Below are 18,254 nucleotides of genomic sequence, written 5' to 3' on the forward strand. Positions count from 1 at the left end.
TCTCTGCCCATTTGTTCTCAGTCACTTACCTTCCTCTGCCCTTTACTGTTGCATTTTTTTCCTTGCTAATTTCTTTAGACTACTTTACTCACCTCCAACAACCTACCACCCGTACATTGATTTTCTTACAGTAACGTGGTAGAATAAGTAATCTGAGAGAACAAACAAAACGTTACCACATGGTCTGGGAAATTTCAAGATGAGAAATTAAAAGGTATCAAATTAATAGAGCCCTGGGGGGCCCAACAGAAGCAACTGCTCTCTAAAGTAGACCTTCCACAGGCCTTTTAGGATTTCCAGTTAAAGGTTACCAAAGTAAGAACTCAGCTCAAAATTTTAAAATCCATGAGGAAGAAAGACACCATGAATGAGACTCGGCAAAAACAACAAATAATGAAATTAGATCCTTTAAAAGTATTAGAATGACCAAACATACTTTTTAAATGCTTAAGATGTTTAAAGTAAAATAAAAAGAGGAATCAAAAACATGAGTAAAGAATAAGAGACTATCAAAAACAATCAGGGGACTTGAAAAAGAAACACATAGAACATTAGGAAATAAATCAGTGAAATTAAAAACTCACTGGACAGTTTAAACAGCAGATCAGAGAGCTGAAGAGAGAATTAGTGACTTAGAAAAGAAATTACCCCTGGATAATTTTCATTCCATGGGATGGAACAGAAAGACAAAGTTGAAAATACAGATAATCAAACACAGAAAAGAGACTGGAAATGGGATACATGTTCTCCTTATTCCCCTCCTGTCAGGAAGCATTTAACAGGAGGCTTCCTGTGTGCTGCTCTGCATCTGTCAAGAATCCTCCGTCCCTTATTAATTCCTGAATATTCATGAACTAAGTGGAGTAGCAAACTATCCCAGGGGCTTAGGAATGCATGCATTGCCTTCCTTAGTTTTTCCATACGGTGATGTGTAACTATTTACTAATCCCTTCCATTTTACGAGCCACACGGTTAAAGTGTTTTACGAGCCAGACGGTTAAAGTAATTATTTACAACCCTCTCTCTTTCATATGAATGACCTCATGTTTCCTTGATAACTTCTAAGTTTCAATTTTATCTCTGCTGAAAATAGCTACCTTGGAAGACAGTATAAATACCCACACAATGTTGAATAAAACACCTTTGCTCCATCAGAACTTGGGTCCCCATGTCTTTCCTTCTTTCCTCCTCTCTCTCTCTTTCAGGCTTAATTCTCTGGAGCACAGGAACCCGTCGTGCTCATTCTCCTGCCCAGGCTTCTAAGACCCTCTTGAGAAGGCGCACTGTGCCTTCACCCCCTCGAGAGGGCGCCAGGTGCCTTCATGAGCGACGCAAGCCCTGTATCAAGGACTTTATTGGTTTTCTGTGCAAACCAAGGAATATCAGCCTCTTTCTCTCTCTCTTACTTTCTTATCGTCGACTCCGGACCACCAGGTTCTGGTCCATTAAAGGACCTCAACAAGTGGCGTCCAAACAGGAGCCTGGTGCACTTGGCAAATTCGGACAAGCTGACCCCAAGGGCCTACTGAGACTGGTAAGTACTAGGAGATGGGTAATACGGCTGGAAAGCGCCGCCACTTTTCTACTTTACTTCAGCACTTATTTAAAGTTCAGGGACTTTCAGTTTCACATCAGTGAATAGAGGCTTGCCTTCAGACAGTGGATGAATGTAACCCTTGGGTCCCTGATGAAGGTGGTTTTGAATTAGAACAACATAAAATATTTCAGAATTTTCCTACAAGCCCTGCCCAAGTTGCTCCAAGCGCTCCTCCCCTGCCAGCAGGCACGAATCCCAAAGTCTCTCCTTTGCTAGAACCTAATGATTCTGGCAACGACTCCCCTAAGACACCTTTTGACATTAAAACCGACAGCACCTTTCTGAATAACAATAATCGACCTACTCACTCTCCTTCACGATAGAGGCTCTCTGAATTGCTGGCTTTACAATCACAGGTCTCTGAAGCTGATGTTTCTCCGCCTTTCCAGTTTTTAGAAATCCTGATGCTCAAGGGCAAATAATACCTCATTATGAGGGTATTAACCTTTTTCACATGCAACAAATAAAAAAAGCTATAACTATGTATGGCCCACATTCATCTTTTACTAAAGCACTTCTAAATTCTATAACATCCTCTATTGGAGATTTTACTCCCCATGACTGGCGAACTTTCATAACAGCTTTCCTTAAACCAGGAGAAATTCAAATTATGATGTCATCTCAGATTTTATGACAATTTAAAAAGGGGGATAAAATTGCTCAATTACTTCTTTTACCTTACTTTTCTATTAATTCCTCTAATGACGTACGGACAGGTGGATTTGGCAGTACAGATCAAAAACAGTCCTTTTGGACATCATTAGTATCTGAATTTGCCCAACCAACCATAAATGTCAAGATTAATGGTAAAAGATTTTCTGGTCTCCTCGACACTGGGTCTGATAGCACTATTATTTCCAAACATTTATGGCCCAAATCGTGGCCTGTACAAAAAATTTCTTGCCAAATTGCAGAGATTTCTCAAACCAAAGTACAAGAGGTTCATCAGAGTACTCAGATTTATCCCTGTGAGAGACCAGAAGGCCAACCTGCAGCACTAAGACCTTATGTGATAGACGCACCCCTTAACCTGATAGGAAGGGACTTCCTTATGCGACGGCAAACTCAGATGTGCATTCCACATTCTTCCTAGGGGCCACTGCTCATTTAACAAACAATACAATTATTAGAATAACTTGGAAGAATGACGAGCCTATTTGGACAGAGCAGTGGCCCCTCACCAAAGAGAAATTACAGGCGGCTAAGGAACTTAGATACACAACTAGAATTAAAGCACATTGAGGAATCTTGTTCTCCTTGGAACTCTCCTATTTTTGTTATTTAAAAAACACAAAACTAACAAATGGTGTCTCCTAACAGACCTTAAAAAAGTTAATGCATCTATGAAACCTATGGGTGCATTACAACCAGGAATCCCATCACCTACCACTATTCCTCAAAATTGGCATATTATTATTGCTGATTTACAATTGCTTTTTTAATATACCTTTACACCCTTTAGACAGAGAGAGATTTGCTTTCTCTCCCTTATCCTAATCATACTGGACCCCATAAAGGTACCAATGGACTGTACTGCCACAGGGGATGATGAATTCTCCCGCCATGTGTCAGTACTAGGTAGCCAATGCCCTTGAGCCTGTGAGAAAGCAATTTCCTAACTTTCTTGTTATTCACTATATGGATGATATATTGTTTTCGGCTCCATCTAGCTTAGAAACTCAACACACGTTTGATATAGCTCAACTATGCTTAAAAACCTCTGGATTAATCATTGTCCCTGAAAAAATTCAAACCTCTACACCTTATCATTACTTGGGGTTTGTTCTTAATAGACAACATATTACTCCCCAACTAACTCAGATCCGTACTGATAAATGATCAACCTTAAACGATTTTCAAAAGCTCTTAGATGATATAAATTGGATTAGACCTTCTTTAGACATTGCTAATTATCAACTGAATAACCTATTTAATACTTTAAAAGGAGATCCTGATTTAAATAGCCCTCGTTCACTTTCTCAAGAGGCACGAAAGGAACTCTATTTGGTGCAAAATACATTACAAAAACAATTTCTTACTTACATCAAACTGGATTTACCTCTAGAATTATTTGTACTCCCCTTTCTTCATTCTCCCACAGGACTTCTTGCCCAACAAGAACATCCAGTAGAAAGGATCTATACCCATTTTAGGGGAATAAAGTCACGTACACCCTACCTTACTTTAATTGCTCTAATCATTATCAATGGAAGAAATAGGACTAAAACTCTAATTGGCTCTGATCCTCATAAAATTGTAATATCTATCAATAAATCTCAATTTGAGAACACATTAAAAACTTCTACCGATTTCCAAATAGCTTTTCTGGAATATTTTGGAGAAATTTCATTTCATCATCCTTCTGGTAAGCTGTGGAATTTCTTCAAAAATACTGAATTTATTATTTCTCGAATTATCAGCTCACAGCCTATACCACAGGCTAAGGTTTTTTATATAGATGGGACTAAAAACGCCAAAGCTTCGTTCTGGTCTCTTAAGGAATATAAAGTCTTTTACACTAAATTTCATTCTGAGGGAGGTGGGAGGGGGGTTCATGTTTGGGAACACATGTAAGAATTAAAGATTTTAAAATTAAAAAAAAAAAGAAAAAAAAATTTCATTCTGCTCAACAAAATAAATTATACACTCTTATTCAACTTATTTGCCTACATCCCTACCCCATTAATATAGTCTCTGACTCTATATATTCAGTTTTTGTATTAAAAAACATAGAAACCTCCACCATAAACTCCCATCAACCTATTATTCAACAACTCTTTTTTGAACTACAATCTGTCATTAGAAACCGCAATTCTCCCATTTATATTACACATACTCGAGCACATTCTTTCCTTCCCGGTCCCATGACTTATAGTAATGAGCAAGCTGGTAAACTGGTTTCCTTTGGTACTCCAGAAGAACAGCATGCTCTGTTGCGTAACAATGCTGGTTCCCTACACCAGCTATGGAAAATCCCATACCGCCAGGCTAAAGAAATTATTAGTAATTGCTCTACTTGTAGACCCCTACATCTTCAACTCAACCGGTCGCACAAGGTATTAATCCTCGAGGTTTGCAACCTAATGAACTATGGCAAATGGATGCAACTCATTGCCCTGAACTTTCTCCATCTTCTTTCTTGCATGTCTGTATCGACACTAATTTTCCTTTTATTTGGGCCACACCTCGTCGCAGTGAGGCTACAAAACACGTTATAACTCACTTATTAACTTGTTTTGCTGTAATGGGAACTCCTAGTTCTATAAAAACAGACAATGGCCCTGCCTATATTTCTAGACACTTTAAACAATTTTTACAATCTTTTTCTATCAAACATATTACAGGTATTCATTATAATCCACAGGCACAAGGCATAGTCGAAAGAGCACATCACACACTAAAGTTACAAATAAAAAAATTAAAAAGGGGGAATACACAGGAACACCACTGTCTTTCTTATCTAAAGCAGACTTTACTAGATTCCAACATAAGATATTTTCTAAACCTATAACTATTGTTAATACAGCTTTGTTTTAAATTTTTTAAACTTACCACAGGGAGACATTTTAACGAGGGCAGAAAAGCATTTCAAGGAATTGAAGAACACTTCTCTTCCTCTGTCCATCTGGTACCAAGACAGGTTAACGAAACAATGGAAATCTGGGAAATTAATCTTACAGGGAAAGGGGTATGCTTGTATTTCCCCAGATGGATCCAACAAAGTCACATGGCTTCCTCTTTGGAAGATTCGACCCAAGGGGGACCCCGGCCTCCAAAATGGAGACGGGACAACAAAAACCCCAGGAGGAAGAAATTCCAATATGGGCCACGATGGCTCTAAAGATCTCTAGGAGGTACCGCCCTCGGTGGCATCACCCTTATGATCTCCCCACTTGGGGACAAATAAAACCCTTACTAATCAAGCTAAAAATCTGGTTTCTCAACAGAGAATGCCCCTGAGTCCTGAATACGTTCTCCTGAGAATTCTCAGTCTCCTGACCTGTGCCTCCCCTGCTCGAACCAGATTAACTAATCAGACTTAACTGGGCTTACTTACTCAACCCCCTTTTATTGCAGGTCACAAAATGGACGGAGAAGACCGATCCTGTCAATGACTCCACCCATATGCCTCCTCCCTGGAACGTGAATGGGCCCTCACATCTTGGGGAGGAGGGAAAACTAATTAACATTTCTTTAAGCTATGAAGTCCTTCCCCTGTGACCTGGGCCCAGGAAAATTATGCATTATCGTCAGCCAACAAACTTGGGCTTTCGCCCTGCCTCCAAAAGAAGACTTTCAGACGTTGCCTGGATCATTTACTGCCCTTTCTTTGTCTCTGAACCATGTTTATACTACTGAGACTTTAGGGAAAGAGTCAGGGAAAGAACAAAGAACATTATGCAAAGGGTTTACATATAAGAACTTTACATATACTCCTGTTCATTGGGACAAACGTCAAGCCAAATCAGGAAAATTAATGTTTGTGGCTAATCATACAATTGTTGCTTGGTGACCCCATGGTATATGGTTATCTAACTGCTCAGAAGAGGTTAACAGCATGGTGTATGACTGTTACACAAGTGACATGGAAGGTCACCGATACTACGATGGAGCATTACCACGACAAAGGACTTCTTGGGTGGCTTGACGGTGGATCAGCCCCACCTCATCCTAGGATCGTCCTCGATAAACAGAGTGGGCCTGAACATGGGACATTTGGAAACTTGCTGTGAGCACCGAAGAACTTGGAACTTAGACCGCACATATCACAGGCACCAGTCGTGGTCATAGTAACTATTTCTTTCTCTATAATCAGTCATATTTTACACAGGCCTGTGTCTCACTTCCTTTTGTTATAGCCATAGGAAATTTACAATAAGACTTTAGTTCTGTAACTTATATTAATTGCAAACTATATTCTTGTCTTAACTCCTCTATCCCTTTAAGAAATGGTTCCCTTTTGATTCTTCGATCTCAACCTAATTTGTGGTTACCAGTAAATCTCCAGCGACCCTGGGAAGAAGGTCCCGTGGCTGGACTTGCTTCCAGATTACTTCAATTTTGTGTTACTCCTGTTCATTTTAATCACAGTGCCTACAACTGAGAACAAATCAAATTTCATTTACAAAACATACATGATAATGCCTCTCTGAATGTATAATCACTGCAAAAGGAAATCTTTGAAACTTTTTCTAAACGTCTCCCCTCCTCCACTAATTTGGAAACGTTAGCTGAACAACTAGCCAATCAATTATCTGGGCTAGACCCACGAAGATGGTTTCAAAGTATTACCCACAGCATCGGGTCTGGAACTGTAACTTTGGTGACTGTCTTGATAATTATATTTGTTTATTATAGCCTTTCTATAAGGTTGGTTAATACTAAACAACAGAGAAGGCAATGGCACCCCACTCCAGTACTCTTGCCTGGAAAGTCCCATGGACGGAGGAGCCTGGTGGGCTACAGTCCATGGGGTCGCTAAGAGTCGGACATGACTGAGAGACTTCACTTTCACTTTTCACTTTCATGCACGGAGAAGGAAATGGCAACCCACTCCAGTGTTCTTGCTTTGAGAATCCCATGGACGGGGGAGCCTGGTGGGCTACTGTCTATGGGGTCACACAGAGTCGGACACAACTGAAGTGACTTAGCAGCAGCAGCAGCAATACTAAACAAACTCAATTGGTCAGGACCTTTTTTTACAAATATAATAAAATAGGGGGAATTGTCAGGAAGCATTTAACAGGAGGCTTCCTGTGTGCTGCTTTGCATCTGTCAAGAATCCTCCGTCCCTTATTAAGTCCTGAATATTCATGAATTAAGTGGAGTAGCAAACTATCCCAGGGGCTTAGGAATGCATGCATTGCCTTCCTTAGTTTTTCCATACGGTGATGAGTAACTATTTACTAACCCCTTCCGTTTTATGAACCATACGGTTAAAGTGATTATTTACAACCCTCTCTCTTTCATATGAATGACCTCATGTTTCCTTGATAACTTTTCGATTTTATCTCTGCTGAAAATAGCTACCTTGTAAGACAGTATAAATACCCACACAATGTTGAATAAAACACCTTTGCTCCATCAGAGCTTGGGTCCCCATGTCTTTCTTTCTTTCCTCCTCTCTCTCTCTCTCAGGTTAATTCTCTGGAGCACAGGGACCCGTCGTGCTCATTCTCCTGCCCAGGCTTCTGTGACCCTCTTGAGAAGGCGCACTGTGCCTTCACCCCCTCGAGAGGGCGCCAGGTGCCTTTGTGAGCGACGGAAGCCCTGTATCAAGGACTTTATTGGTTTTCTGCATAAACCAAGGAATATCAGCCTCTTTCTCTCTATTTTACTTTCTTATCGTTGACTCCGGACCACCAGGTCCATTAAAGGACCTCAACACCCTCTGTACTTTCAAACTGATTCCTCCTTTCTCTTTCTAAAACCCCAAGTCCTTTGAGGGGCCTACCATCATCCTTTCCCCATTGTGGATATTTTCCCAAGCTCCTGCCTACTTCCCCCATTCAGTGAACAGAACCCACTCTCCTGTAATTCATGCTATTTCACAATGTCCCAGTTAGGAGGTGAAAAAGCTGTTTAAAATTATCTGAACTAAGAATCTAACTCTGCTTATAAATGAGAAGTATTTCCCCAGTTTTAGCATACATTGAATTTTCCAGGGATGCACCCAGGAAAATGTAATTTAAAGGAAGACTAAAATCAACTATGCGTGAGTGCTCAGTTGCTCAGCTGTGTGGTACTCTTTGCGACTCCATGGGCCGTAGCCCACCATGCCGTGTGTCCGTGGAACTTTCCAGGCAAGAATAATGGAGCAGGTTGCCATGTCCTCCTCCAGGGAATCTTCCCAATCCAGGGATCAAACCTGTGTCTCTTGCATCGTCTGCACTGGCGGGCTGATTCTTTACCACTGTGCCACCTGGGAAGCCCCTAAATAAACTACACCTCAACTAAAAAAATAAAAAAGGAAGACTATACCTTGCTTTGTTCAGAATTTTAGAAAGTTGCTATTGTTTGGAACAAAAAACAAAGAAGACATGTGACTGCCGGCTATGCTGCTGCCCTGAGTAAACAATGCAATATATCTTTATCAATGTGCATTAGTAGCAACCACATTCACAGTAAATCTGTATGGGGTATAAACATCTGCTTCAGAGAAGGCAGTGGCACCCCACTCCAGTACTCTTGCCTGGAAAATCCCATGGACGGAGGAGCCTGGTAGGCTGCGGTCCATGGGGTCGCTAACAGTCGAACACGACTGAGCGACTTCACTTTCACTTTTCACTTTCATGCATTGGAGAAGGAAATGGCAACCCACTCCAGTGTTCTTGCCTGGAGAATCCCAGGGACAGGGGAGCCTTGTGGGCTGCCGTCTATGGGGTCACACAGAGTTGGACACGACTGAAGCTTCTTAGCAGCAGCAACAGCAGCATCTGCTTACTTCAGTATAACTTTCAGTGGAGTCATACCCCCAAACTTATGTACTGAAATACATATTATTTATTATAAATTACTTTTTATTTGTATTACATTTAGAGCACTATGTGTACATATATTTTTCTTATGAAACATGATATTTCTGAGGCATGAATTTCATTACAGGGTAGTAAAGAATTTCAAAATATGTGGTATAAAAGGGGACACTGAGTCTGATATGGTTGGGAGTCACTGAGTTGGTTCTTCTTTCCATTCTCTTATTACATACAAATAGGTCTGGTCTGTTATTACACTAACAACTTTTATTATCTTGACCCCTCTAGCTAAAGCAACATCCTCAGTCACCTTTTAATTTTAACTTCTTTATTATACACACAATACTTGAAATCATCCCATCAATGGATTGGCTTATTTATTTACATGCATTTTATTTGTCCCTGCCATTATACAGCAGGCTCTTTTAAGACAGGAACCCTAGAATGTCAGTGCTGGCACTCAAATATTTCTTGCCTGCTATCACAACCTAAACCTAGCACAATCCCAAGCACTTAATACTTGGTAAATATCTACTGGCTTAGCGTTTACACATTCAGTGGTTCTTTTCCCTTCCTCTACCTGTCAGAACACTTATCTCTTAAAGGTTCACTAACAGTCCTTTTTGATGGGGATAAGAACCTATGAGAGTCTGTGTTCTGAAAAGAGGGCGGCAAGCAGTTCTTTTTGAATGTCTAAAAGAAGCAAGCAGTTCTTTTGAATACCTACCTTTGTGTGTCAAGTACTGGCACTCCCATGTTTTCTTTTGGAGCTTTTCAAAGGACACTGGGCAAGCAAGGCCACAACTCGGTAAAGGTAAGAAGAACTTAAAATTAATTTTCCTGAATCATTTTTTTTCTGTTTTTTAAAGTTCAGGCATAGAATGAGGCACACACACATTCCAGGAGAGGCTCACTATCAACAGAAGCAGTGGAACAGTCAGGAATCCTACACTGAGTTAATCATCTCTAAAAACCTCAGTCAATTAAGAAAATACTTGACCTACAGGGGTGGGATGAGGCAGGAGATGGGAGGGAGATTCAAAAGGGAGGGGACATATGTATACTTATGGCTGATTCATGTTGAGGTTTGACAGAAAACAACAAAATTCTGTAAAGCAATTATCCTTCAATTAAAAAATAAACAAACTTTTTTTAAAAAGAAAATAATCGAGTTCATTCTGAATAATGGAATAATTAAAACCATGATTTATAATGATCTAATTCTGAAAACAAAAGGTGTAGTTGATCTAAACATGGAAAGAAAGTACTTATGGATTCCTAATTTCTAATTATTTTCTCTCCTCTTTCTTCACCACTGACTATCGTGTGTGTATGTGTGTGTTGAATGAAATCAATGTGAAATATCAATATTTCTAAATTACCTTCAAGATACATCAACTAGAAGCTTAATTTCTATATAAATTCTTACCATAAAGACATAGATTAGAACTAAAAGTCTGTGTTTATAAAATGAAATAATTACAGGTGAGAAATCATTCCAACAGCCCTTTTTCATTCATCCTTCATACATATCATGGTGTATATTCAGTCAGCCAAGAAAAACAAGAAAACATTACCTTTTAACAATGTTTAACTTTCTACCTATGGACCTGGACAGTTCTTGTGAAGATTAATAAACTAATTTCAGATTCCCAAATGTTTTACAACTATTGACAAAAACTTCATAAATGTATCATTTGTCCTTTGTGGATTAAGCAAGAGCTCTAATGTGCCCATTAGTAAAACAGGCCAGCAGTTTTACTCACCATGTTTTGCACCATCAGTGCAAATGTCCAGAGTGAAAGATGCCAATAACATCTTAGTTTCATCATGAAAGTGGTTTTGACCCTGGAGACTTCCAAGGGTTTGCAGAGCATACTTTGAGAAACGCTGCCCTAGAGCCACTTCCCAAACAAGACACTCCAGGATATGTTCATCAGCATGGTGGTGGTTGTGGTGGTGGGGTGCCAATATATCAGAACATTTTTCAAATATAAAAGACTGTTCTTTATTCCGAGTTATGGCCTGTCCTTTCTTAGGTATTAAAATAGATTTTCTTTTATGAAATAAAAGGGGAAACCAGATGGTAGTTTCTTGATTGCACTGCTTTGTTTTCTTTTAATGCCCTTATTTGGCAAACTGGGGCTTCCCTGGTAGCTCGGTGGTAAAGAGTCCGCCTGCAATGCAGGAGACCCGAGTTTGATCCCTAGGTCAGGAAGATCTCCTAGAGAAGGAAATGGCAACCCACTCCAGTATTCTGGCCTGGTAAATCCTATGGACAGAGGAGCCTGGTGGTGGGCTACAGTTCACGGGGTCACAAAAGAGTATGACACGACTTGACAACTAAACAACAAATCTGGCAAAATAACGTCTGGCCACTGTATGCTAATTTTTTTTTTTAGCCCAATGCCCTAGGGTGTCCTTCATCAAACAATTAAGTTTTCTAGGTGCTCTGAGGCCCTTTTACAAGCTCCAAAACTAAATTCTTCAGGAAACAACTAAGAATGTGCCATGGTGAAACACATTTCAGCCAATCAACAAACCAAATCTGTAAAAAAAACAGCAGCATTCACATGGCATAGCAGATTGGCAAATTTATAGGAACTAGCCATCTATCTGAAACACGTGCCACTAACAAAACCCATTACTAAGCACCTTACAAATCCCACTCCAAGGATGTCTTCAACTGCACAAACTTCACAGTGGAAATTGCATCTCCTTTCTTCGAAAGCAAAAAAAAAAGGTTACCCAGATGATCTTTAAATTCCCTTCCAGTTGACCCTGAAATCAGTGCGATTCAAAGTCCCAGGTAGTTAACTGATTTATGTGTGGTCCTGAAAAATCAGGAAAAGAAAACACAAACTGACTGACATAGACTAACTTACATATTCGGAAAATAGCTTGAAGCACCAAATATCTAGCAACCAAGCCAACACAAACAATACACAAGACAGTAATAACAGGGGAAGGCTATTCCCCCATCAAAGTGTACTTCAGTTAACTAGTTCTGAAGTCTTACTACAGATGGATAATGTGCACTGCAGTTCCAGGGTAACGTGGCAGAGGGAGGGGTTTGGGTGTGCGTTTTTCCAAATTAGATGTATTCTCCCTTCTGAAGTGAAGGATATGAAGAAAGAGGGGGAAGAAAAAGGTTGAGAGAGAAAAGACAAAAGGAATCACACTTAATTTTATTTAAGGAGGGTGTGTGGAGGAAGATGGAGAACAAGCATGCATAAAGCTCTGATACCAAGAAAAAAGAATAAATTAAGCCCACAGTAAAACTTCAAAATTAAACAGGACAGAATCAATCAGGCTCACACTAGAGAGAAGTAGATAAAGGGGAAGAATTTGCCGAATTTTCTGCAGTGCTTCCCCAATGAATTATTTCCGAGAGAGGGATCCACCCTCCGTAGCCAAGGCAAGTTATTGCATCAGGCGCCGGTGCTGGAGAAACCCGTTCGGTGCTTCCTACTAGGTCATCTACTCTTGGGGTTCTATTCCGAGCTTCTGGTTCTACCTGACTGGATGTGAGAATACCCTGTCCTCTCTAAATTCTGATGTCCATGCAGTGCCCTAGGAAAAGGAGGCCTGGATTAAACCACCAAGCTCTCCACTCCATGAAACCTCCCTCCCTTCCACAAAATCAAATTTCAAAATGTTCCATACGAAGGATGGCTGCCTTCACCAAGTAACTCAGGAACATTTACAGCTTCCCACGTTTACGATCTGAAAGCTCACTCGTTTCAAGTGGTCTTTTCGGAACCCACAAAATGACAGGAGCGAAGGATGATGAACTCACATTATTAGAATAGAGGGAGGAAGCTCAAAACCTCCCCTTATCCAGGTTTCAACTATTTTACTTTTTCAGCGGACCATTAGGCTCACTAAGCACCGAATGAAGATGTCAAGGAAGAAACACTATTTAAAGCATCTTGAAGATTAAAAAAAAAAAAGAGTCAGGCGGTAAGAAGAGAGAACCCGCAGCTTCTTCGGATCGTAACTGACCAGGGAGGAATTAGGAATCTCGCCACCCAGGAAGCACAAAGAACATAGCAGGGACAGGAAATCTAAAATTGAGGTTATTGAGCTAGAACAGGGTGGAGAAGCTAAGGGCTACAGATTCCAGCGTCATCGGAGAGGGAAGAGGCAAGGCAGTAACAAGGACTGGGAAAGGAGAACAGATGGCGAGAGAAGGGACGCAGGATGTCGAGGGATCCGCGGGAGTCACCCAAGGAGAGGGGAGGAGAGGGGTCCACGGGAGGGAAGGTGGCCGGCGCACGCGGGGACTTGAGTTCAAAGTGAAAGAGGCGAGGAAGATGCCTGGAAACCAAGGGCTTTCAGAGAATGAAAGAGACGGGTAATCGATGAGGTGGACCGGTGCCCGGGAAAAAGAGAGAGAGAAGATGAGAAGGAGGGGACCAGGAGGGAGGAGAGCCGGGGCTGAGTGCAAAGCGCAGAATGCCGGTACCTGCTGGCGCACGGCTAGTCTGAGAGGTGCCAGCACCTCCTCAGCCCCGGCGCCGTCCATGCTGCTCCGGGAGGCGGCGGCGGGGAACCAGGTCGGGGCGCGGGCGGGCTTGCTGATGGGCCGGCAGGGCAGGAGTGGAGGCCAGGCCAGGAGACCGGCTGGCAGCGACTGCAGCAGAGCGGCGCGGGCAGCTCTAAGCAGCGCCGGACGCAGAGAGGGCATGAGCCGGCGGCGCTGGGAGGTCGGGAGCGGGCGGCGGCGGAAGCGGCGCGCGCGGCCGGGCCGGGAGCATGATGAAATCGCCGCGTAAACGCCGCGGCGCGCGCAGCCGCACACTCCCCACCCCGCGACGCGGCGCCGGGTCGCCACCGGCCGATTCGACACAAAACCCCGGAAGGACCCGGAATCATTCAGAGCCCCGAAAGGGCTTGAGCCGCCTCGGGCGTACAAGAGGGCTGTGGGGCCCCGGTAGACCCCCGGCGAACAGATTTGCACAGTGCGTTAGTGGACATTTAAGGACTCAGCCCTGTCCGAGACACGCGGACTGAAACTCACGAGGACCTTCAGAGCACAGGCGTGTACAGGGACACTGACGTTGTGGCAGACCCACGGGAGTACACACTTCTGTTTCTGTTCTTTCGCCCCCAGGTTCTTAAAGGGTCATGTCGACTCTGCGACCCCATGGACTGTAGCCCGCCAGGCTCCTCTTATGGGATTATTCAGGCAAGAATACTTGAGTGCGTTGCCATTTCCCCCTCCAGGAGATCTTCCCCACCCAGGCATGGAACCCAAGTCTCCTGCATTGGCAGGCGGATTCTCTACCACTGAGCTACCTGGGTAGACGTCAAAACAGATAGACACTTAGACTTAGTGTTGCCCAAGCTCAGATGATCCTCAGATAAGGAAACAGATCAAGAGAAGTGAATGATCTGTTCATCTTCACCCATCCATGCCCTTCCCAATGTCAAGACAAAAGCTGAAGAAAGGGAGAATGATGGACTTATTTGGAGAAAATCAGTGCTGACCATCCTTTGCTGGGCGAACAAGATTTCAATCAGCAAAGATGAGGAAAGGCAAGAGGCAAAGACATGAGAAAGACTGGAAAGCGATACTGTGCCAGGGAGTGGAGAGAGCATCCAAGTGCCCCGGCTTCCCTCTGCTTGGCCCTGTCTCAGCTAACCTGACTCATGGTTAGGCCCCAGATGATGGACCCTCTGGAAGTGGCTTCTTCTCTCCCTCCTGCGGCAAGGGCAGGTTGGCTGAAGAAGCTGGATTCTGTTTCCCCAGAGAGAATAGAAAAATAAGGAATGTGTTAATTTTAGAAATAGCATTACACACACCCGTTAGAATGCCTAAAATGGAAATGATGGAAAATGCTAGGAGATGCTCAGGGACCCTCCCACACAGCTGAGGGAAATGTGGATTGGTACCGACTTTGGAGGACAGTTTTGACAGTATCTCCTGAAACCAACGGTACACACCTTAGTCCAAAGTGGAGGAGGTGAGGAAGATGCCTGGAAATCAAGTCTTCCAGGGAATGAAAGGGGTCATGGGCAAAGAGGACCCGTGCCCAGGAGTGTACAAGAGTACACAGGCTTAACAGACTGAAGTCACCTTTCCCAGAACAGTGAAAACTTCATAGTACTTCTCCTCCTCTTTCAGTTTGTGGTTCTAGAGAAGTACGCACAGCTTAGCATAAGCAGAGCAGGTACAGAATGTCAAATAATTTGTATTCTTAAAACTTTTATTTCAAGATTTAATTTTGGGGGATAGAATATATACTTTTATTGAAGTATAATTTACAATGTTGCATTTCAAGTGTATAGCAAAGTGATTCAGTTATACATTCATACATATTTTTTTTTCAGATTCTTTTCTATTACTGGTTATTACAATATACTGAGTATAGTTCCCTGGGCTATACAGTAAGTCTTTGTAGTATGACTGTTTTGTACACAGAGAATATATTTAAGTTTGTTAACCTGACGTGAAACTTAAATATTAGGCATCTGCTAGAAGAGACTTCATTTAGTACAAGCTTTGATATTTATTAATTATAACTGTTATTTGGCTTTATTTTAATAGGTAATTTTATATTTTTAATTGAAGTATAGCTGATATACAATACTGTATAAGTTTCAGGTGTACAAGATAGTGATTCACAGTTTTTAAGGGACTGAGAAGGGTGAGCTGGTTGGATGGCATCATTGCCTCAGTGGATGTGAGTTTGAGCAAACTCCAGGAAATAGTGAAGGACAGGGAAGCCTGGCATGCTGCAGTCCATGGAGTTGCAAAGAGTCGGACACAACTGAGCAACTGAACAACAGCAACAGCACTCCACTTACAGATTTTTATAAAATATTGGTTATATTCTCTGTGTTGTACAACATATCCTTGCAGCTTTTTTTATACATAATAGTTCATACTCTTAATCCCTTGCCCTTATGTTGCCTCTTTATCCTTCTCTCTCCCTACAGGTAACCACTAGTTTGTATTTTATTTGTTGTTGTTCCTTCCCTAAGTCTTGTCCAATTCATTGTGGCTTCCCTGTCCTTCACTATCTCCCAGACTTTGTTCAAATTCATGTTCATTGAGTTGGTGATGCTGTCTAACCATCTCATCCTCTGCCGCCCCCTTCTCCTTTTGCCTTCAATCTTTCCCAACATCTGGGTCTTTGCCAATGGGTCAACTTTTTGCATCAAGTGGGCAAAGTATTGGAGCTTCAGCTTTAGCCCATCAGTCCTTGCAATGAACATTCAGTGTCAATTTCCTTTAGGATTGACTGGTTTGATCTCCTTGCAACCCAAGGGACTCTCAAGAGTCCTCCAGCACTACAATTCAAAAGCATCAATTCTTTGGCACTGAGCTTTCTTTGTGGTCCAACTCTTACATCCGTACATGAGCCTGTTTCTTTTTTGTTATAGTCACTAGTTTGTTTTATTTTTTAGATACCACATATAAGTGGTATCATACAGTATTTCTCTTTGACTTATTTCACTTAGCATAATATCCTCCAAGTCCATCCATGTTGCTGCAGATGCAAAGTTTCATTCCTTTTAATGGCTGAGTAGTGTTCCAATGTACCACATCTTCTTTTTATCCATTCACCTGTTGATGGACACTTGGGTTGCTTCAGTATTTTGGCAATTGTAGATAATGCTTCAGTGAACATTGGGGTGCAGGTATTTTTTTCAAGTTTGTCTTTTTGGTTTTTCTTCAAGTATATATGCAGGAGTGGAATGATATTGTAGTTCTCGTCTTAGTTTTTTGAGAAAACTCCATACTGTTTTTCACAGTGGCTGCATCAATTTACATTCCTGCCAACAATGTGTGAGGGTTCTGTTTTCTTCACATCCTAGCCAACATTTGTTATTTGTATTCTTTTTGATGATAGCCATTTTGACAGGTGTGAGGTGATATCTCACGGATAGGTTTTGATTTGCATTTCTCTGATGATTAGCAGTGTTGAGCATCTTTTCATGTGCCTGCTGACCATCTGCATTTCCTCTTTGAAAAAATTTCTGTTCAGTTATTCTGCCCATTTTTTAATCAGTTTTTTTAATATTGACTTGGATGAGCTGTTTAGATATTTTGTATATGCGCCCTTTGTCAGTCATATCATTTGCAAATATTTTCTCCCATTCAGTAAGTTGCCTTTTTTTGGTCAGTGGCTTCATTTGTTATGCAATAGCTTTTAAGTTTACTTATGTTTATTTTTGCTTTTACATTTTACATTTGTTTATTTTTGCTTTTATTAGGAAACAGATCCAAAAACAAAAAACATTGCAATGAATTGTGTCAGAGTGTTCTGCCTGTATTTGCCTCTAGGAGTTTTGTGGTTTCTGGTCTTACATTTAGGTCTTCAAAACATTTTAATTTAAGTTTGTATAGGGTGTGGGAGAATGTTCTAATTTCATTCTTTTATTAATACATGTAGCTGTCCACTTTTCCCAAAACCACTTACTGAAGAGATTGTCTTTTCCCTGTTGTATATGCTTGCTTCCCTTGGCATGGATTCATTGACCACAGCATGTGAGTTTATATCTGTGCTCTCTATTCTGTTGCATTGAGCTGTCTGTCTGTTTTTGTGGCAGTACCATGCTGTTTTAATTAGCTTTATAGTATAGTCTAGAGTAAGGGAGGGTGATTCCTCCAGCTCTGTTCATTTCTCTCAAAATCATTTTGGTTATTTGGGCTCTTTTGTGTTTCCATATAAATTTTAGAATTATTTGTATTTTTAAATTTTTTATTTCAAATTTTGATATTTGTTAAGCATAGTTTTTGGCTTTATTTTAATACATAATTTTGAATTTATCTTAAAAATTTTTAATATGAAAAGCAATTAAAATTTTAGATATACTCTTATTTAGATTTTTATTAAACCATGTTTAAACTCTCTACACTTTGGATACAATTATACATTTTTAAAATTCTTTCAGTCAATAATGTTGCATCCATGTTCATGCGAGGATAGTCTTATCACTGTTCTCCAAATCTGTCCTTTCCTCCCTCCAGTGCATCCTCCCTACTTCTGCCTCTGTGATTATTTCTAAAAGGCAAAGGTGTGCTTCATGCACCTCTGCTCAGGATACTTCAAGAACCTTAGCAGAATTTCCCAAGTGGTTTCCCTTAGGCATCTTAACCACTGGACCACGAGGGAAGTCTCCTCTCCAGCTTTTCGATGACTAGTACCAATGGCCAACGAAGAGATGAA

The 18,254-nt window shown here is 41.3% G+C and overlaps 1 protein-coding gene and 1 long non-coding RNA gene across 3 annotated transcripts in view; one reads left to right on the forward strand and one right to left on the reverse strand.

Annotated features, from left to right (window-relative positions):
- The window catches only part of GARS1 (glycyl-tRNA synthetase 1), a 51,229-nt gene extending 37,385 nt beyond the window's left edge, over positions 1 to 13,844 (reverse strand). For both annotated transcript variants that reach the window (XM_060415032.1, XM_060415031.1), the window contains exon 1: positions 13,541 to 13,844. In XM_060415032.1, coding sequence (XP_060271015.1) covers positions 13,541 to 13,762 — 222 coding nt within the window. In that variant the 5' untranslated portion in view covers positions 13,763 to 13,844. The remainder of the gene's footprint in view (positions 1 to 13,540) is intronic.
- Positions 1,078 to 13,055, forward strand: LOC121819404 (uncharacterized). The gene is made up of 2 exons (XR_006059636.2): positions 1,078 to 1,534; positions 5,675 to 13,055. It is a non-coding gene; the product is annotated as an uncharacterized LOC121819404 (long non-coding RNA).
- Positions 13,845 to 18,254: the final 4,410 nt, after the last annotated feature.

The sequence above is a fragment of the Ovis aries genome, chromosome 4 (genome assembly GCF_016772045.2).
Source record: "Ovis aries strain OAR_USU_Benz2616 breed Rambouillet chromosome 4, ARS-UI_Ramb_v3.0, whole genome shotgun sequence".
In the NCBI taxonomy this organism is placed as follows: Eukaryota; Metazoa; Chordata; class Mammalia; order Artiodactyla; family Bovidae; genus Ovis; species Ovis aries.